A 22,504-nucleotide genomic window follows, 5' to 3' on the forward strand; every position below is an offset into this window, starting at 1 on the left:
ATATGACTCATAAAACTGCAAACTTTTCATTGAATTTTTATCACCATAGCATGAATAATTTATTCAGTCCTGAAATGTCACAGTGAACATCAAATGGTTTTACATAATGCATTCTTGCTGAAGTTTCAAGAAGCCAGCAACCGGGGAAGCAGCAGAGAAGATACAAGTTTGGAAAGAAAACTTGATACAAATTTGTCATTTTTCCAAGAGGGATAAAATAAGTAGCAGAAGAGTAAATGAGAGGAAAGACTGAGAAATAAAAGGTTTTTTTAAAAAAACCATAAATAGAAAAACAAGCAAAAACTAGTAGTTGCCACTGGGGACAAGTGGAAGAAAAACTAGGAAGTAGCCAGAAACAGATGGTGGGGAAAGGGGGTGTAGGGAGAAGGGGAAGTTAGAAACCTCATAACCATAGGAATTGAGTTTGAAACTGCAGTAAAACAGTATCATGGTTGGGAACTACAGTAAAAATGTAATAATTTTCGAGGACCGTTGGGGCCTCTTTCAATTTTCTTCTGATTGAAGACTCTTGAAGTAGAATACAATAGCTGTAAGAATTCTACTTTCAGATGCTTTATTAGCTGGTGAGATTTCTCATTACTGTGTCTCCCAGGCTGGAGTTCAGTGGTGCAATCATAGCTCACTGTCACCTTGAACTCCTGGGCTCAAATGATCCTCCCATGTTAGCCTGTTGAGTAGCTAGGACTGTAGGTGCAGGTCACCATGCCTGGCTAATTGAAGAGTGGCCATCCTTTTAGCATCTTTTTCTCCTAGATTTGGGGAAAGCTCGTAATGTGACAATCTGGCCCAAAATAAGTGCTCCATCCCTTATGGAACACACTGTTAGTGGTCTACCCAATGAATGTCTCCCCTTTCTTTTGCTAATAGAAACATATTCCCCCCATTCCCTGCCCATAGTCTCTCGAGGTCTCGATCTCAGGGAGGACACACTCCACCCAAGCCCCACAGAGTGAATCATGATTGGCCTTATAGCAGTCATGGTAATTCTACTTCCCTTAGCTACTGGTTAGTGTGGGGGTAACCGTCTGTAGTAGGTTTCTATTGCTGCTGTAACAAATTACCACAAATTTAGCAGTTCACAACAATGCAAATTTATTATTTCACAGTTCTGTAGGTCATAAGTTTGGGTTGGTTCAGTTGACTTCTCTGCTCTGAGCTTCGTAAAGACAAAATCCCAAGAAACCAACTGGATGGGCTCTTATCAAGATACCCATGGAAGGATCTGCTTCCAAACTTATTCAGGTTGTTGGCAGAAGCCAGTTCCTTGTGGTTGCAGGATGAAGTCCCCACTTCCTTGTTGATTATCAGATGGGATGGTCCCTAGCTCATTAGAGGCCTCTCTCCATGTCCTTGCACATAGACCCTTACATCTCAGAGCCTGCTAGTGTTGGAGTCCACACTTGGAACCATTCTGACTTCCCCAGTTGGAATAGCTATAGTAAATGCTTAGCCTTTAAGGAATTGTGTGATTAGACTGGGCCCTTGGCAAATCTAGGATTATCTATTTTAAAGTCTGCAAACTTAACTACACCCATATATTCATAAATTCCAGGGATCAGAGTGTGAATGTTCATGAGGGTCCATTGTTCTGCCTACAATAGTATGAAACCTATGTGTGCTCAAAACAAAAACAAAAACAAAGAGAAGTCCACTGGGAGCTGTACTTCCTGGAAGAAAATACAGAGAAACTGCTTTTTTTTTTTTTTTTTTTTTTTTCCCAATTAGAGATGCCAGTATGGGGACAAGATGTCTGGAACTATGACAGCTACTTTGTAACAAGGAAACATCAGGAATGAGGATAACAAGTCAATACATCAAGGATGGCAGAGCAGAAGAACAGAAGGCACCTGGGTTCTTTATAACATTTTTCAGCAGCAGAAACAGTACCAGTGATTGCCTTGTCTGGCTGGCTTGTCATTTGAGGATAGATAACTATTTGTTTAAGGAACAAGCTCAGTTTTCTGTTACTGGCAACTAAAAGCAATTCTAAATGACACTGATATGGAAGGGAGGCAGGGAAATGCTGGTAGGAGAAGGGCGGGTCCCTGGCGAGGGCTCCACCCCCAGGCCTGTGTCCAGGGAATCCACTCCTGCCTTCGCATCCAAATGTTTCATTTCCCAAGACCACCCTGGCCTGCCATCCTATGTCTATAAAAAACCCGAGACCCTAGCAGGCAGACACACAAGCGACTGGACGTCCAAAGGACATCGAGGAGAGCACGCCAGCAGAAGGGCACACCAACAGATACAGGCAGGTTGTCAGGCCTTCAACGGACAGAACAATGCGGGGTTTGGCCGGGGCGGTTGCAGGAGAGCCTGAGCCACTGAGCGCCTGACTCCAGGGGAATACCATCTCCCTCTGGCTCCCCCATCTGCTGAGAGCTACTTCCACTCAATAAAACCTTGCACTCATTCTCCAAGCTCAGTGTGATCTGATTCTTCTGGTACATACACCAAGGCAAGAAACCCTGGGATGCAGAAAGCCCTCCATCCTCGTAATAAGGAACGGGGTCTAACTGAGCTGACTAACACAAGCCATCGAATGGCCAGCTAAGCTGTAAGAACACCCTGTAACACAAACCCGCTGGGGCTTCAGGAGCTGTAAACGTTCACCCCTAGACACGGCCGTGGGGTCAGAGCCCCAGAGCCTGCCCGTCTGCATGCTCCCCTAGAGGTTGGAGCAGCAGGGCACCGAAGAAGCGAATCAGTCCTCCATTGCACGCCCTGCGAGGGGGACAAGGGAAATTTTCCCATTTCAATGTGTTACTCCTAGCCTTAATTTCTGGAATTTTATTTTTCAAAGCTTTAAAATGCAGTGTTGGTTAATCGGATTAAATTCACTTGTATTTCATTTCTATCCTATTATAATTCATAATAAATGTCTTAAATGGTGGGCTGATCTCACCTTTACTTTGAGATGGTGCTCTCAATTCAGGGAGGATCCAGAGGGTAGAAAACTATAGCCCATGGCCAAATCCTGCCAGCATAAGCAGGGGGAACTGAGAAAGGTGTTTTTTTTTCTTTCTTTCTTTTTTTAAGGATTTTTAAAGAATTGTTAAAAATGAAAACAGGCTGGACGCGGTGACTCACGCCTATAATCCCAGCATTTTGGAAGGCCAAGGTGGGTGGATCACTTGAGGTGAGGAGTTCAAGATCCGCCTGGCCAACTTGGTGAAATCCTGTCTCTATTAAAAACACAAAAAATTATCTGGGCATGGTGGTGGGTGCCTGTAATTCCATCTACTCAGGAGGCTGAGTTAGGAGAATCGCTTGAATCCAGTGGGTGGAGGTTGAAGTGAGCTGAGATTGTGCCACTATACTCCAGCCTAGGCAACAGAGACTCCATCCCAAAAAATTAAAACAAAACAAAATAAAAAAATAAAAACAAAGAATATTTGGCCACAGAGCTGAAAATATTTATTATCTGGTCCTTTATAGTAAAATCTTGCTGACCCCAGTACTAGTCACAAAGAGGACCCACCTCTCATGAAGTTGAGACTAAGGTTTTACTAAGGAAACAGGTCAGCATTTCACACCTTTGAAAAATTATTATAGATCACCATGAAAGAGTTTGGCACAGGTGAAGATGAATTATATCTTCAAATAAAAATTCCTTTTCAGCTCAACATTTATTAAATTTCTAGTATTACAAGACTATGGAAGACATTATGGTTACATAAATAAAACAAGGTCTCAGTGTACCTGAAAATCTTTTGGGGAATCATCTTCCTTAGAAGAAATGGTCTATGCAATATTCCAAGAAAAGATAAGGGTCTGTATACAAAGGATGGCACACAAAATTTTATATGTATTCACCTTTTTCTGGAGATATTGAGACAGGGATGGACAGCAGGTAGTGGGAAATGTAGGCTTGTAAATCAGGAGCAGAAGATAAATGAATAATCACTTAACAGCTCATCTCTGTTCAGTGTTTTATTAATTATCACATAAATCCCAACAAAATAAATGCTCTTGTTGTTTTGATTTCAGGTCATACTTCAATGCCCCCACATTCTTTTCACTAAACCACTCTGGTTTCTAAAGGGAAGTGTTAATCAAGTTTAGCCTAAAGCTGCCTCCTTACACATTTAAGTTCAGCCTAAAGGTTTTTCTGTACATTGTGAACAAGTGGAGGAGTAAACTGATCATAGCCCACACCTGTGCCAATCACTGAGTTTTGGCCAAACAAATGTAGCCAACTGTTTGAACAGTGTTCAAATAAGGCAAACGCCAACCTGTAACCAATGACAGCTATTTCTGTACCTCACTTCCGATTTCTGTACGTCATTTCCTCTTTTTTTTTTTTTGGTCTATAAATCTTCTTCCACCACATGGCTGTGCTGGAGTCTCTCCAAATCTGCTGTGATTCTGGGGGCTGCCCAATTTGCAAATTGTTCATTGCTCAATTAAACTCCTTTAAATTTAATTTGGCTTCAGTTTTTCTTTTAACAGAAGCCAGTGCTGAAGATAAAGATTAGGGAATGATTCACAAATCTCTTTATAACTCTGGGGAGGGCAGACAGGAAGAGACTAGAATAACAGAAAAGAGTCAAACACAAAATCTGAGGGATTGCCTATATTTAATTACGGACAGAGGGAGAGAAGCTAGTGGAAAATTCTGAAAGTAAGTGATTAGATTGTATAAAGAGAATTAAAAGAGAGGCATAGAAAAAAAGCTTTAAAAGCTTCACCACCTTAAGGCATGACAAATACTGAGATGAAGTAACTGAATTTGACCAGTAAGAGATAAGAGGATATTTTACACTGTTATCTAGTTTGGTAAACACCAGCCACTTGTGGCTACTGAAGTTCAATTGAAACTAAAATTTAAACATTCAAAATTCATTTCCTTAGTCATACTAGCCACATTTGAAATGCTCAAAAGCCACACGTTAACTAGTGTCTATTATGTTGGACAGCTCAAACTATAAACTATTTCCATCATTGCAGAAAGCTCTCTGGGGATGTGTTTTTGAAAGCATCCAGTAATGCAGAAGCAGAACTGCAATGGGAAGATTTCCTGTGTGTCCTCTAACACCCATGTAGCTTGCAATGTCTGGTGGATTTGACCTCTCCAGCTTGCATTTGCCTCCTCATATTTACTATTAAGTTTTAGTCTCACCCTTTCTTTCCTAGGCTATTGCCATGCTTGCCTATCTGCCTCTTCTGTTCTTTCATCCTTGTAACCTATTATCCACACAAATCATTCTGCCACTCAACAACACTCTTTTTTCACTGCCATTTTTCCTGGTCAGCCAGTTATTTCCTTGATAGTCCACTGTGGTGCCCTGCAGATAGGAGGCATTGTATCAACAACATGGCAAGGTGATTCCTCTCCCCCTACACCTTTCCCTTCCTGCACTCACATAGCTCATAAGCCAATGCAGGCACAATGATTATGGTATATTTATATAACAAATAACAGAGCAGGAACAACTGCTAATCATCACCCTCTCCTTCGTCTTTTACTTCTAATCTGTTACCAACTCTTTTTTCTTTCCCTCTGCCACTACTGGGCTTGTTAATATTTCGTTACTTTTCACTTCAACAGTCATCTTCTAGTCTCTCCTCCCACTTACCACAAGAAGGTCTGGTCATATCACTTCATTTCTCTAACCTTCCTCCCCGCAACTCCCACTCTGTAGGCCTACAGAATTCTGTCTTGCTTCCTTCATCATTTTTCCACACATCTTTCTATTACTTCGTGGCACTCACCATCTCCCTGGCACATTCATGCATATTCACCTCCTTCCCTCCTGCCCATGCAATGTCATCTTTCAGACCCCAGAATCCTCTCCCATATCTCTGTGAACCCTGAATATCTGAGACAGGTCTCAGTCAATTTAGGAAGTTTATTTTGCCAAAGTTAAGGACGCCCTCCGTGACACAGCCTCGGGAAGTCCTGACGACATGTGTCCAAGGAGGTTGGAGCACAGCTTGGCCTTATTTTTTTAGGGAGACATGAGGCATCAATCAATATATGTAAGATGAAAGTTGGTTCGGTCCAGAAAGGAGGGACAAATCGAAGCAAAGGTGGGCCAACTTGAAGTGGGGAGGGGGCTTCCAGGTCATAGGTATTATAGCTAAGAGACAAATGGTTGCATTCTTTTGAGTTTCTGATGAGCCTTTCCAAAGGAGGCAATCAGATATGCATTTATCTCAGTGAGCAAAGGGATAAATCAGAGGGATGACTTTAAATAGAACGGGAGGCAGGTTTGCCCAAGCAGTTCCTAGCTTGACTTTTCCCTTTAGCTTAGTTATTTTGAGGAATCAAGATTTATTTTCCTTTCACACCTCTAATAAGATTCAGGAGGAAACACACACGAAGAATCCAAGGTGCCAGGGGTCATTATTGAAGGACCGAAGGGCCCAAACCTGTATGACCTTGTCCATTTGGAGAGCAACAGATAAAAATATAGCTGCACTACCAATTATTACTAATCCCCCCAAAAAGACAACTGAATTTTCAGTGTAACAGAGAGCACTTTACAAACACAGTTGGTCGAGAAACAGTCACTCCCCAGCTCTGGGAGGCGAAGAGGACTGTGGGAGCCTGTTCGTTGTCCCGCTGGCTCATGGGAAACGTAGTGCAGTTTTCTCCAACATGGCCGCGCCCAGGGGAGGTGGCGTGCAAATATCCGCTGCGGCGTTCTGGTGCTAGAGTGGAGGCTGGCAAAGAAGAAGGCACCCGCATGGTGAGAATCCGGCCTGAGCCGAAGCGGAGGTGTGTGGCACTTCTTGCTGGCGGGCATACGGGCTGCAAATCCTCGCTTCCTCTTTTCGGCCTCTTCCGGTCTTCTCTAGCTGCCTTGCCAGCTAGGGCTGAGAACCTAGGGAAAGGGGATGGATCCCAGAGGCGCCCTTGGTGCAGTGTGAGCAGTAGGGTATCTGCGTTGGGTGACTCTGTCAGTGTTTAGGGTGCACGTGTTTGTGTTTGGTTCGGGTGCTCACGTGGTGTCTGTGTCAATCTTCTGTTTTCTTTGGGGTTGGAGAGGACGGTTGCAACATGGGGCTTGTTAGTTTAGCGCTCTACGGCTTTTCTGACCGGTGACAATCTAGTGATGCAAAGGCAGTGCTGATGATCTGATCTTTTGCGCAGCTGAGTCTTCCCGTGCTCTTATTTGAGCAATCCCCGCGACTCCTGGGCCTCTGGTAGCGTCAGCCTGTTATTTTGATTGATTTCATTGAATATTTATTGTCAGTTGTATGTCAGGCACCAAGTCTGTACCCTCAAATAGATGACAGTTTTGTGGCAGAAGCCCAACACAAATAGGCAGTTATAATACAATGTGAGAACTCTAGAAATAGAGATCCATGCTAGGTGTTAATGAAAACGTTGAAGAAGGCCACCAAACTCGGAATTCTGGAGGAGGGGAGGTTTAGGAGCTAAGACAGCAAAGTCGATTTAGGTTTATTTGACAAATGTTTATTGAGTGACTGCTAGGTGCTAAATCCTATTTAAGTGCTGGGTGCTACAGGGTGAACAATAGAGACAAAATCTCTACTTCATGGAGTGAGTGTGCTTTGTTAAGTTATGGGGAAAGACAGAATAAAATTAATGAGAGTGTAAGAAAATATGTAGTAAGTGTTAAAGAGTTAGAACGGGGTGCTGTGACAAGTGATGGGGTGAATTTTTTTCTAATCATTTTAAATCTTTATTTTCTTTTTAAACAGGTAATGCAGTTTAAATAGCTATTAACTTCAAAAGTCATGAAAGAAGAAAGCTCCCTTTCATTCCATTACTCATGGATCCATTTTCCTTCCCTGGAGGCAACCCATATCACCAATTTCTTGTGTGTTCTAAAGATTTATATGTAGACTGTGTATACCGGTGCCGTACTTTAAAATTGGGCCTCATTTGATAGGAAGTTAGATTCTAATCTTTGCTATTAATTATTAGGTTGGCACAAAAGTAATCGCGGTTTTTGCATTTTTTTGTTTTTAACATACAAGTATAGGAACATTTGTCTATACTGCTTGGTTCATAATAGGCTCTCTATTATTCAAGAAGGGTATGATGTACATACTACTATTACCACGTAGGGCAATATCTAGTAGGATATATTGGCTTTAAACTCACTAACAAGCAAGTAGCAGAGCATGCATTATCTCCAAACTTTCATTATCCCACAGAGAGTACGCTTAGGCTGGAGCTGGCTGGACTGGACTCAGCATGGCTAGTATCATAGTTAATAGTAACTTCACTCCAATAACATCACAAGGAGCATCCAAGTTATCTGTGCATTAGTGGAAAGTGGCCAGGGAAGTAGCTTTGTCAGAAGGGGGCACCTCCAGACCTCAGCAGCTGGTATCAGCCTATTCTTGTTGAGATGACTCAGATATGCTGGGCCAGCACATTGCCTAGCCACTGGAATAGAGGAAAACAGCCTCAAAGGCCATTTAGTGACTTTCTTCACGTGCAATAATATTGCATGACTGAGGGAGAGAGAAAGGAAAGGGGATGACAAAAATGTGGTTATGAGGCTCCACCTGCTGGTGCTGGACTCTTAGTGGCAGACATTTTAAAAAGATGTATTTAGCATCGTTTCTTTCTCATTCCTTCCACTTTGCAGTGTTTGCTCATGTGAAATATTAAAAATAATTCTGTAGTGCAGTCATCCCTTGTTCTCCATGACATACTGCAAAGTCGCTGTTCTACAGATGAAGATCTTGAAATGGAATGGCTCTAAAATAGCTCCTTTGTAGGCCCTCAGATTTTCTTTGTTGTGTTAAGCCATTTTGATCTGCTTCTTCTGAAAATCAATGGTAATAAATAAATAATAAATTAATTTAATTCTAAAAAAGCTATGGGATAGGCACTATTATTTTTATCCCTATTCCTAGATAAAGAAACTGGAACACAGAGGTATATAACCAACTCATCTAGGATTATACAGCTAATAATCAGTGGTTGAGCTGAGATTTGAACCTGGAACATGAACTCCTGAACACTGTATTATATTACCTCAGAGCACTGAATGAGGCTCTGTGGTAACTCAGAAAATTATTATTTAATCCCTGCCTTCAGAAAGCTCACAGTTCAGTGGAAGGGGACAGATATTAAAACAAATAATTATAATTAATGCAATGTTAGAAATGTCCATTCACTTGTCCCCTTCCTGTCTTAATGATGACTGACTCCTAAACATTTTTAACCCCAGTTCCTTTCCTAGCAGCCACTTTATATTGTCACTTACCAGTCAGACATTCCAACGCTATATCTCACAATACCTTAAACATATTATATCCTAAATCTGACTCATTACCTCCTATACTGAGCAGCTCTTCCTGAACCTCCTCTTGACTTTCCAGTTTTGAAGTGGTAGCACTCATCTCTTAGTCACTCTGCCTCTAACTGGTTATTAAGTGATCTTTGATTCCTGTCTCCCTCATGTCTGGGGAGTCATCGAGGCCTCTCAATTCTGCCTGAACTTTTCTCTCACCGTTTCTCTTTCCCCTCTCCCCCTATTTCTCTTCTTTCTGTTGCCCCCAGCCTAGATCAGGCCAGCATTTCTGATTAACAAGGTGGATTGTTTTCTTACCTCTCATCCCTTTGCTATGGTGTCAGCCAACCTGCCTGCCTCACTGGCCTTACCTCCTGGTATGTACTCCCTATGCTAGGAAGCTGGACTGCTGGCATTTTAATAGACTTGGCATTTGTCTTCTATACTAAAGATTAGTAATTAGAATTTTGACTGTTTATGATTTTATGTGAAATAAGATAAATAAGATTTTATTTAACCCCCAAATTTATTTATTTGGTTGACTTTGAAGACTTTAAAGTCTGCAGAGAGTGGGACTGGAGGATCAGCAAACTCTCTCTGCTCTAAAAAAATTATGCCTACATCTTGGTGTCTTGACCAAACATGTCCATTTTGGTTTTAGCTTCTATTCTTTACTGCCTTACTGAATACCTTCCTTTTTGTTTGATTCTATAGTATTCCTATCCTTCAGTACATGGCACAAATCTCCTGTTTTGAGGCCTTTCCAGCTTTTCCAGTTTACATCCATCTTTTTTTTTTTTTGAGATGGAGTCTCACTCTGTTGTCCAGGCTGGAGTGTAGTGGCATGATCTTGGCTCACTACAGCCTCTGCCTCCCGGGTTCAAGTGATTCTCCTGCTTCAGCCTCCCAAGTAGCTGAAACTACAGGTGCCCACCACCACACCTGGCTAATTTTTTGTACTTTTAGTAGAGACAGAGTTTCACCATGTTGACCAGGCTGGTCTTGAACTCCTGAGCTCAAGTGATCTGCCTGCCTTGGCCTCCCAGATATTACAGGTGTGAGTCACTGCTCCCAGCCCACATCCATCTTATTTTTGTCTCTAATTCATGTCACACCTAAAGACTGTACTATCAGCATTAAATTATGTAAAGATGTGTCATAGTCTTATTGTTTAGTGTTTGTTTTCCACAACTAAGTTACAAACTTGTTGAAAGCATAAACTATGTACTTTATTATGGTTGCATGCTGCAGGGTGCTGAGACTGTGTATTCACTCATTTATTATTCATTTAGTCCTACCATCAAATATTTATTGAGCAACTACTATATGCTGGCATTCCTGCTCTCTTGGGATTTATATCATGATGGAGGAGTTACACTAACAGATGAATCTTAACAAATTACGTTACATTTTGTGAACAAAATAAAAGACTACTGTGATAAAGTGTGATAAAGCATGATACTGGGTGCTGATTTGGATGGTGTGATTATAGAGACCTCTTTGGGATTCTGTTATTTAAAAAATTATAGATATAAATATATGACACATAGTTTTTAAAATAGTAAAACAAACACCTACACCTACCATGTAGCTGAAGAAATACCTTTGATGCTCCTATGTGTCACTTTCATGTTAATTTCCTTTCCTCTCTCCCACAGAAATAGCCTCTCTCCTGAATTTTGTGTTTATAATTTCCTTGCTTTTCTTTTAGCTCTGCTATGTATGTATTTCTAAATAATATATGGCTTGCTTTTTGATTTTGACCTTTATGTAAATGGAATCATACTGTATATTCTGCTAATTTTTTTGTGTTATTTCTCCCCCCATTGCTCCCGTGCCTGCTCCTTGCCTTGCTTTACATTATAGTTGTGAAATTTGTGTATGGCCCATTTTACTTAGGGCTTCATAAGTAAAGGATTCATCACCCATGAGTAAAATAGCACACTTCATGGAGCTACCACATTGGAACGTTTTTTAGAACCATCAGAGATATCCTATTAGATGTTCTTAGATACTCCTCCATTTTTTGTGTATCTGTTTGTTCTCAATTCTCTTAGTTGGTACAAGGTAAAGGAAGCATTTTAAAAAATGATCACATAGAAATATTGATAAACTATGGAATGTATGAATAACATCATTATAATTGTTCCTTCAGGACTCTTGAGGTTGACATTTTTTACTGTTTATTTATTTATTTATTTTTTACAGTTTGCTATGGACAGCAGCCATCAAAGTAATTACAAACTCAGTAAAACTGAGAAGAAGTTCTTAAGGAAACAGATTAAAGCCAGGCATACTTTGCTGAGACATGAAGGCATTGAGACAGTATCCTATGCCACTCAGGTGACCTAAAACTATTATTATTATTTGAATGTAAATGTATTGACATGTTAATGTATTATATTAATATTTGCTAATAATTGCCTAAGGCTGTAATTGTTACATCCATATTAGATGTACATATGATAGGACCTGCTAACTTTCTGGGTCCATAGCCTATAGTTTGCTTTTCTATTTGTTTTGTTGTTTGAACTAGAAGAGGTTGTGGTTATATATTAATAATAATACTGTACAAGTTTCTCAGTTTCCTAAGCATACTTATATTCATCATTATATTTAATTCCCTAGAAGTCCTTGTGAGATAGGTAAGAAAACTAAAGTTCTGAGAGGTTATGATATGTCTCCATTGATATAAGCTAGTAAGTAGCTAATAGAAACTTAAAGCTAGATCTTCCATATCCTACTACAGCTCTTGTTCTCTTCTCAACCTTACCTGTTTTATAAAGTATTTTGATTATGTGCTATTAAACATTTTTATTTTATTAGACCTTATTGACAAAGTCTTTTCATTATCTGTTGACAATAATTAAATGAGATGATAAACGTGAGGATCATGAGATTTCCCGGGTTATGAATTAGGAGAACTCAGTTTAACTCTTAGCTTTTCTGGACATGAGCAGTAGTATCCTCTGACGTTAGCTTTTCTGGACATGAGCAGTAGTATCCTCTGACGTCGGCTTTCTTCATTTTTAAGCAGGGCATAGTATTGCATACCTTTTTAACCCCATTAGATTGTTAGACTCTAGAGAATCTAGTTGTACTTACTGGGCATTAAACTACTACATGAATATCAGGAGTTCTTATCTTTTTGGCTCATAAAGTTATAGAATAAAAGTAGAAAGTAAGCTTTAGATATCATTTAATTGAGGGGCAGACATACAATTGAGAAGGTGAAGCTGGGATTAAAACTTAGGCCTCTTGACTCTGAGACCAATACTCTTGCCTTATGCTTACCATGCTGTCTTCTGTACATCATAGCTTAAGAATGAGCAGTCTGTTGAGGCACATTTGAATTTAGGAGGCAAAAGGCCCATACTTGGAATTAAATATTAATGTCTTCAGAGAATTTAAGCCACATTCCTATAGCAAGGATTAACTAGATAATAGATAATTAGAATTAATATGTTTACATACATACACTTTACTGTTTCAGTCAAGAGCCACTGAGGCTGTGAGACATTCAGAAGATTAAACTGACATACACCGCTCTCATCTCTTTCCAAGAGTGACTTGTGTTCCTTTCCTTACAGGGTTCATGAAGAGAAGTAGCAAGAAAAAAAAAAATAGGCTCCATTTCTTTGACCCCTTTGAAGCTTGTTTCTGGTTGGGTCTGCCTTTTCTTTAGGATCTCTAGAAGCTTCGATGTCCTTCATGGCTTCCAAAGTAGCATTTTATTAGGCTTTCTTTTTTCTCCATATTCTTAAAGGAAAAGAATAAAATTGTAGATGGACCTCTAATTATATTTTGTCTTTCCGGGGGAGAGCAAATATTGTTCTAATGATATTGTATTAGTCTATTCTCATGCTGCTGATAAAGACATACCCGAACTGGGTATGTTACACGTGGCTGGGGAGGCCTCACAATCATGGCAGAAGGTGAAAGGCCTGGCTTACATGGCGGCAGGCAAGAGAGAATGAGAGCCAAATGAAAGGGGAAACCCCTTATAAAACCGTCAGATCTCGTGAGACTTATTCACTACCACGAGAATGTTATAGGGGAAATGGCCTCCATGATTCAATTATTTCTCACCGGGGCCCTCCCACAAAATGTGGGAATTATGGGAGCTAAAATTCAAGATGAGATTTGGGTAGGGGCGCAGCCAAACCATATCAGATGTATTATAATTATAGGCTGCTTTGTACAAATTTATAGCATTATAGATTCTTCTAGAGCAGTGAACCTCAAATTATCAGGACCAAAGATAGCTTAAAAAAAATTCACATTCTCTACTTCATACCATACTCCTTCTTATTTAGAAAATTGCTTGGATGAGCAATTATAAATAAAATAATGGTTCCATTTAATTATATTTAACTATTACATTTAATTATATTAATTATGTTACATTTAGTTATGACATTTAATTATATGCATCTCGTATTTAATGGGAAATAGGTTCCTCTCCTCTTCTACTGCACTTGTTTTTGTGTGGTCTACCTTTAGAGTTGCCCACAAAACACTCCAATGGCATCTTTGAGGACTTCTAGTATTCCTGAAGTCATACTTTATCATCTTCCATGCCTAGATGGGGTAGTGGACCCTCAACACCAATGAAACCTTTGTTCTTCCATAGATTTAGGAATATGGAAATGTTATTGCAACTATCACCACATATAACCAAGTTATTTTGGTATTTTAATTAATAAACCTCATTAAGTGAGGTCCAGGGCAAGCCACCTGAGACTCCGTTTTACTCCATATTATATAGTATTGTGTTAGTGGGCTTGTTTATTATGTGTGTTGTATATGCTTGCATACATACAAAGTAGTGACTGTCCCGTGACAAAACAGTTTTACTTTCCTTATTATCCAATTTCATAGTAATTCTTTTATAGCCTTTTCAAACAAAGTTCTAGGTATTCTTATTTTGTGTAATAAACCAATACGCTATGTACTATCATAAATAAATGTACTATCATAAATGAGCTTTATGTACGATCTTTTAGGCTTAATAAATAAATGTACTATACATAAATAAATGTACTACATAAATGATCTTTATGTATGATAGTACATTATGTACTATCATAAATGAGCTTAGTATAAATTAGGGGTTGGCAAACTACTGTCCTTAGACCAAATCAGGCTCATGAACAAAATAATGAGTTTTACATTCTTAAAGTGTTGTTAAAACATAATACTAAGACTATCTGACAGAAACTTTTATGGCCTGCCAAGCCTAAAATATTTACTATCCACCTCTTCTCAGAGAAACTTCATCAACACCTGGTATAAATGAAGAAATTGATGAGAGTAGGCCATCCATGGCTTTCTTTTGTTATATTGAAATGTTTTTAGAAGTCATAGAGCATACATTAAAAATATTTACACTGTATAGAATGGTTAAGTATAGAGACTATATGGGTGCTAGGCCATGAACATCAGAATGAAAATAAGAGACTCCCCCTTCATCCCTGCAAAATTTCCTTGAATAAAGTTTAGTGCAGGACTATGCAAATAGCGGGAAGTAATCGTGAAACTTACAAAGGAAAAAGTTTTCATTGTGAATTGACTGAATTACTTAGACTGAATTTCCTTACAGGAAAATTTTTTCCTAAATATGTTCAATAGAACCTATAATTGGTTTTTCTTTGAGCTAATAGTACCTTTTAATTTTTAGTGAACATTGTATAATGGTTATATTAAAAGTGTGGATCATGGAAATGGACAGAAATAGGTTTAAACCCACCCCTAATCACCACTGTAACCTAATTTGTCAGATCTTCTTCTATGAAATAGGGCTGATATTATCCAAATAAATTCAATATGTTGTGAAGATTATGTTAATGAGGATTAAATAGATAAAAGCATATAGAACAGTCTTGCAAAAAAGCAAGTGTTATGTAACTGTGCTTTCTCCTCTGCTCCTTCTCTTTCATTATGTTAAATTTATATTTCTGAATAGTCATGTTTTAATTTGCATTTATGGTCATTTAGAAATGAATATTTTGTGAAATTGGCTATTTAAAAATCAATATTATTTACAATATAGGAGTCCTTTTTATTCCCCAAATTTTTAGTAAATTGGTTTACATACTTTGTATGAGATCAGCAAACCAAACAACCAGTACAAGGAAACCTTTTTTTTTTTTTTCTTAATTACATCTTTGTAGAAATCTTATTTAAAAAATAATCTTTTTAAAATAAATGGGTTGATATCAGTTGCTCATGTTACTTTCTTTCTTTTTGTTTGTTTGTTTGTTTGTTTTTTAAGAGCCTGGTTGTTGCCAATGGTGGTTTGGGTAATGGTGTGAGTAGGAACCAGCTGCTCCCGGTTTTAGAGAAATGTGGACTGGTGGATGCTCTCTTAATGCCACCTAACAAACCCTACTCATTTGCAAGGTACAAAACTACGGAAGAATCTAAGAGAGCCTATGTCACCCTCAATGGAAAAGAAGTAGTGGATGATTTAGGACAAAAGATCATTCTGTATTTGAATTTTGTGGAAAAAGGTATTATCATACAGTTATCTTTTAAAAAATGATTCTTTTGTGTGTTTTCTTTTCATAGACTTAAGTTGGGAGGTTCAGTTATTGTGAAACAAAATGATGCAGGTTAGCAGCCCCTTTTACTTTAACAAACATTCTTTAAGCACCTATTTGTGCCAGGGATGGGACAAGCAGTTGACAGGACAGAGGTGAATAAGATACAACCTGCCTTTATGGAGCTGGTCCCACCAATCAACAATATATTTATTAGGCACATGGCTTATTTTGGAACCCTTCTGCCTAATTGTGTTTTTCAAAGTTTAATAATGAGGATTCGGATTACCAGTTTATTTCACCTGTCTACCCAGGAGCTTTGAATTAATCACTTAAGAATGAATTATGATCCAAATGATCATGTACCAATCTTCATATTTAATAGCAGGGCACCTGTAGCTACCAAAGATTCCTAAAACTTTATGGTGGTGCTGTCCAGTAGAACTTTCTGTGATGGTAGAAATGTTCCTGTCTGTGCTGTCCAGTACAATAGCCACTGGATAGTCTGATTGAGGAACTGAATAATTCAGTTAAATAAGCACAGCTTTATATACTGGTGTACAGAATTGTACAGGAATTATTACTTCTGACCCATGGAAATGAGATGTATTGAGATGAACTTTGATTTCGACATCTAATCATATATTCATTTGCCACCTATTTAGGCAATAAAAGAGCCCTGTTTTAGATATCCTAGGAGTGGGTAGGTGACTGCAATCTGCTCAGATTTATGTTTTTGTAAAATTAGATCCAAAGGAAAACTTTTACAGACTCTTTTAAAGATTTATTTTAGAAACCGTATTTCTCAGTGCTCATATGCATTTAATTTTGAATCTGACTTAATCTTTACACATTTTGGAAACTAGATTATCCTCATATTTTACATGTTTCTGGTCAGTTTTTGAAAACTGAATGGCTGAGGAGTAAGTTTTTTTTTTTTTTTTTTTGAGACGGAGTCTTGCTCAGTCGCCCAGGCTGGAGTGCGGTGGCTCAATCTCGGCTCACTGTAAGCTCCGCCTTCCGGGTTCACGCCATTCTCCTGCCTCAGCCTCCCGAGTAGCTGGGACTACAGGCACTCGCCACCACGCCCGGCTAATTTTTTTGTGTGTTTTTAGTAGAGACGGGGTTTCACCGTGTTAGCCAGGATGGTCTCAATCTCCTGACCTCGTGATCCGCTCGTCTCAGCCTCCCAAAGTGCTGGGATTACAGGCGTGAGCCACCGCGCCCGGCCGAGGAGTAAGTTTTAATCAGAAAATAGTCATTGGATTTACCCCTGTCCCCCATGGTGAATACTCAATAAGAAATTGCACAAAGTAAGTTTTGGAGTGTTATTTATTTGAAATTCTTCATTAGATCCATATGTACTTTTAAGACTGTGGCAATCACATTTACAACCTTGAAAGTCATTTTTAACTGAGAACAGAATTGTGTCACAAATAGTTTATGCTTGTTTAGATATCTGCTACCAGGCAGCACTGAATAACAAATAGAAGATATGTTTTTAATTCTTTTTAAAAAAACATATTTCGGAAACTAAATCCAAATTACTTAACACTGTAAATTACTTGTCTTTAAGGAATTCTTTCCAAAGTTTTCCTTATGTGATTTGAATAAATAATGTCTGGCACATAGTAGGCAATGGTATGTATTTAGCAAATGATTTACTATTCATGTTAAATGATTTACTATTCATGCACTTTTAATATGTTGTGTGCCTTTCAGCAATCTTATTTCCGAAAATGAGGATTTGAAGTTTTGTGAATTGATAAAGAGTTATTGGGCAGAATTATTTGTATATAGGAACTTTAAGTTTTGCATGTGACTATTTTAATTTGGTTTCCCATAGCACAATGGAAGGAGTTGAGGCCTCAAGCCTTACCACCAGGACTCATGGTAGTAGAAGGAATAATTTCTTCTGAGGAGGAGAAAATGCTTTTGGAAAGTGTGGACTGGACCGAAGATACAGACAATCAAAACTGTAAGTAAAGCTTTCAAAATCTGATATTTAAAAGTTTCTGCAAAACTCTTCTTCGTTTTCTCTGTCTTTCATGGTTTATTAATATTTCCTCAAAATTACTGAAACTAGCCTGGATCCAATGTTAGGCAAGTCATACCAACAATTCTTAGGAACATTAATAATAAATAACATTTATATAGCTATCAAATTTTAACTCCAAACTGATTAATATTATCCGACATTTATATAGCTTTTATAAGCCTTTTCACTTATTTTATTCATTCCCTCCCACCTTAAGGCAAGTTTCCCTTGAGGAATTAGCAGTTCAGTACCATACTGTTATAATATAGTGAGAGCTTCCTGGAGATATTTGCAAATTGGAGTTTTTCTGACTCTTTCCAGCTCATTGGCAATGTTGTGAATGGTAGTGTACATGTTTAGTTTTCAGATTGATTGGGTGAAACTCTTGAAGAGTTTGTTACAATTTTAGACTTGAAGTAACAACAAATATAAGGCAAAATGGTTAATTTTGTTAAAGACTATAATTTACCAATTAACAGAAGTTGCCATTACTAAACTAATCCTTACTCAAAAAGTTGACTGAAATATGCAGAGGAATATAATTCTTTTCCTTCTTAATTATTTACTTTGTTCTCTTCACACAGCTCAAAAATCCTTAAAACACAGAAGAGTAAAGCATTTTGGTTATGAGTTCCACTATGAGAACAACAATGTAGATAAAGATAAACCATTACCTGGAGGTAAGTAATTGCTAATACATAATAAAGTCTGCCTCAAAAAATTTAATATAGTAGTAGAATATTATAGTTGGGGGATTATGTTTCGTTTGTCATTTGTAGGTAAACTTTTCAAACAGTTGATTTAAAACACTTTAACTAGATAAATTGTATAGTTTTGTTGTAAAAAAATTTCAAACTGCATAGAGCTGAAGTTCATCATTATTATCCTTATTCCCATACTGCTTCTCAGAAGTACATACTATTAACAGTTTAGTATATACTTTTCCAGTCCTTTAAAAAATGAGTTTACATTAAAATATGTACACCAATAAAAGTATCCAGTTGTTAATAAATGTAGTATTGTATGGTATTGCATATATTATATATTCCATATATTACATGTATCAGCCCAACTTGTTCTTTTCCCTCCACTATATGTCTTGGAAATCTTATACAGATTTTCATTTTACTAAATGATCCATAATAGCTTATTCAAATAGTTCCCTATTGATAGCTATTTAGGTTGTTTCTGGTTTTTAGCTTTCATAAATAATGCTGCTGTGAATATCTTCGTACATGCCTCTTTATGCACTGTGCAAGAGTTTCTCAAGGGAGGCTACTAAGAAGTAGAATTGTCATGTTGAAGTTTATGTTCACTAAAAAAATGTTAATCGATCAAAAAATTAGCCGGACATGGTGGCGGGCGCCTGTAGTCCCAGCTGCTCGGGAGGCTGAGGCAGGAGAATGGCATGAACCCGAGAGGCAGAGCTTGCAGTGAGCCGAGATCGCGGCACTGCACGCAAGCCTGGGCGACAGAGCGAGACTCCGTCTCAAAAAAAAAAAAAATTGTTAATCGATACTGGCAAATTGCCTCCTAAAACAGCTGTACCAGCATGTTCTCACCAAATGTGTACCCATTTCCCCCTGCCCCAACAACGTGTGTTGTAAAGCTTTTAAATTTATAATTTCTTGATTACTGATAAGGTTGGTCATTTGTATTTCCTTTCCTGTGAATTCCTTTTTATATTCTTTGCCAGTTTTTTTCCAAGGAAGTGTCTAATTGATTAAGAATTTACTGTATATTCTGGCTTTTAATCCTTTGATATAATTGATGTAATTCTTTGTTGGAGTTAAATTTATCTTTATTTTAATGACTTTGGTCTTACTTAATGCTTTTCTTCCATCATGAAACAACATTTATGACTCCAATAAAAGTAAGTTAGTTCCACTTTGGAAGGTGTGTTTTTTTAAGGGAAATAACTTAAAATAATTAAATTTAAAATAAATGGTATAATTTAAAATATAATTTAAAATAAAAAAAGTGGACAATTTCAATATATGGTGTATTTTTATAATTTTATTGCTGTTTTATAAAATACCAAAATTGTTGTGAGAATTGTTCTTTTAAACTTTTTATCTAAAAAAATCAATTAAATAACTTTAAAAGATTCTTAATTTTTTTTTATTTTTAAATTTTGTTTTGCTTGTGGGTTTATTATATTAATGGACCTGACTGCTAAATTAAAAGCTCAGTGATTTTTATCACAGTGACTTTTAAAATTCTTAAGTAAAACAAGCAAAGTAACTATTTTAATGTTTTATCTTCATGATTACTAACTTTAGGTCTTCCTGACATTTGTGACAGCTTTTTGGAGAAATGGTTGAGGGAAGGTTACATTAAACATAAACCTGATCAAATGACCATAAATCAGTATGAACCTGGGCAAGGTGAGTATTTCTTGTTTAAACATTTTAGTCACATATTTTGGAACTGAGTAGATGATGTAATTCTCTAAGAGCAAATATATTATTATTATTATTATTATTATTTTTGAGATGGAGTTTCGCTCTTGTTGCTCATGCTGGAGTGCAGTGGTGCGGTCTCGGCTCACTGCAACCTCTGCCTCCAGGGTTCAAGTGGTTCTCTTGCCTCAGCTTCCCAAGTAGCTGGGATTACAGGTGCCCACCAACACGCCCAGCTAATTTTTGTATTTTTGTAGAGATGGGGTTTCACCATGTTGGCCAGGCTAGTCTCAAACTCCTGACCTCAGGTGATCCACCCGCTTCAGCCTCCCAAAGTGCTGGGATTACAGGCGTGAGCCACTGTTCGCAGCCGAGCAAATATATTATTTTTAAGCTTAAATTAAGTGTCAGATTACCTTGCTTATGTTTGTTACTTGTGTTGACTTCAATCCTTGCAAATCTACACTTTAATCCCTTGAGGAACTTGCATTTCAAAGTGTAAACACACTGACACAAATCAGTTTGTGATTTTTTTTGTTTCCCTTTCAACATTTCCTTTAGAGAGGGAAGACATTGGTCTGAAAAACATAGGAGACGTGTGAAATAAAAAACAGGAGACGTGTAATGGAAGAAACCAAATAATTTATAGATAGACAAAGGTTACTTGGTTGGATGATCTTTCTCTTCCTAGTTATTGATTTCTTATACTTGTTAGCAGCATCTTCATCTGATATTTATAGTAATCAAATGATTTTAAGGATTTTATTTTTTACTTTTTTTGGCTTAAACAACAGAAATTTGTTTTCACAGTGTAGAGGCTGGAAGTTCAAGATCAAGGTGCCGGTTGATTGGGTTCCTGGTGAGGGCTCCCTTCTTGGCTTGTCATCGGCCACCTTCTCTCAATGTCCTCACATGTCCTTTTCTCTGTGTGTGCATGTGCATGGAGAGAGAGCTTCCACTTGGAAGATTAGGACCCCACCCACACTTAAGACCTCTTTCATTGTAAGAGTTTTATTAAGGCAGGAGTTATGGAGTTTTGTTTTCTTTTCTACATTTATTACAATGAAAATTGATGGCTTTAGATTTGTAGCCAAGTGGATTTGTGACTACTGCACCTCTGAATTAGAGAGACATGCTGACCTTGTCCCTGGCACAGCAAGACAACTGGAGCTGAAGCAGAGGCCGCTCCTGTAGAGCACAGAGGCTGGGGCCACTCTTAAAGATGCAGAGGCCTATAGGATGAAACGGGAAGGAGCATGCGTTAGCTTCTACAAACCAGTGGGCTCTGAAAATGAGAGGGAAGGGCTGAGCCAAGTGAGCTTGACCCCAGATTAACCAGTCAGCCAGGGCATTTCTTCTTTACCTTTCTTACCTAGCTGCCTTTCCCTTGGCTGGTAAGCTCTTTGAGGACAGGGACCCTCTTACTGGCTTTGTATACCCTCACTGCGTAGCAACATTTCTTTTACTTAAGAGGTGCGCAATTAATGTAAATTGACAGATCGGTGAAGTCCATATCGTAATTATTGATATGCCTAGTCTTTATACCTGGTTATTGCTTTTGTTCTGCAAGTACTTGGGAATCCAGTGTTTGAGGGTAAAAATGACTTTTGTATTTGTCTTTCACATTTTCCTCTTGGGCTGGAATTGGGTTAAGTGTCCTAGTTAATCAGTGATTCCTGAGCCTTAATTTTAGATCAAACCCCAATGGCACTTTAACTTGAAGTTAAGATATTTTTAGTTTATATTTATTTTAATATATTTTAGTCACATTCACCCTAAATGCTTCCTTTTAACCAAAATTATAGTACCTTCCTGATTACCAAGCAATATTGTCACCATAATAGCATAAGGCTATATTTACAGCCATCTTAAATCTACTAAAAGGAAAAATGAAGTGACGTGTTGTCCTGTTTTCCATCTCAGGAATTCCCGCTCATATTGACACACATTCTGCTTTTGAGGATGAGATCGTTTCTCTCAGTTTGGGGTCAGAGGTAAATGGTCATTTTTATTAGCTATCATCATATATCTTACCTTGTACAATGCCCTTTTCAAAGATCATCCACATTCTTAATGAATTAGGATTTAAAAATGAAAAATAAGAGCACCATTAGCACTTTGGTTTCTTTTGAATGTCTTCGTCTTTTAAATGTCGAAATTTTTTTCTGTCACCTCATCAGATGCCAGGAAAACAGCTTGAAATTTAATTTTTTACAGGAAACTTTTAGCAGTTAAATAAGATCTAGACTTTCCTTGGTGCAGTGTGGCCCATTTTTG

The 22,504-nt window shown here is 38.0% G+C and overlaps 1 protein-coding gene across 5 annotated transcripts in view; it reads left to right on the forward strand.

Moving 5' to 3' along the window:
• The first annotated feature begins 4,508 nt into the window (after positions 1-4,508).
• ALKBH8 (alkB homolog 8, tRNA methyltransferase) overlaps positions 4,509-22,504 on the forward strand; it is a 75,008-nt gene continuing 57,012 nt past the window's right edge. Inside the window, exons 1-8 of one of the 5 annotated variants that reach the window (XM_009187199.3) lie at positions 6,606-6,745; positions 9,515-9,622; positions 11,454-11,588; positions 15,520-15,757; positions 17,634-17,765; positions 18,410-18,505; positions 20,108-20,212; positions 22,151-22,221. In XM_009187199.3, the coding sequence (XP_009185463.3) occupies positions 11,460-11,588; positions 15,520-15,757; positions 17,634-17,765; positions 18,410-18,505; positions 20,108-20,212; positions 22,151-22,221 (771 nt within the window). In that variant the 5' untranslated portion in view covers positions 6,606-6,745; positions 9,515-9,622; positions 11,454-11,459. Of the gene's footprint in view, positions 6,746-9,514; positions 9,623-11,453; positions 11,589-15,519; positions 15,758-17,633; positions 17,766-18,409; positions 18,506-20,107; positions 20,213-22,150; positions 22,222-22,504 lie in introns of all 5 variants that reach the window. The other 4 variants (XM_009187200.4, XM_017948928.3, XM_003910638.5 and 1 more) reach the window with 4 other exon arrangements.

This window comes from Papio anubis, chromosome 12, assembly GCF_008728515.1.
Source record: "Papio anubis isolate 15944 chromosome 12, Panubis1.0, whole genome shotgun sequence".
NCBI lineage: Eukaryota > Metazoa > Chordata > Mammalia > Primates > Cercopithecidae > Papio > Papio anubis.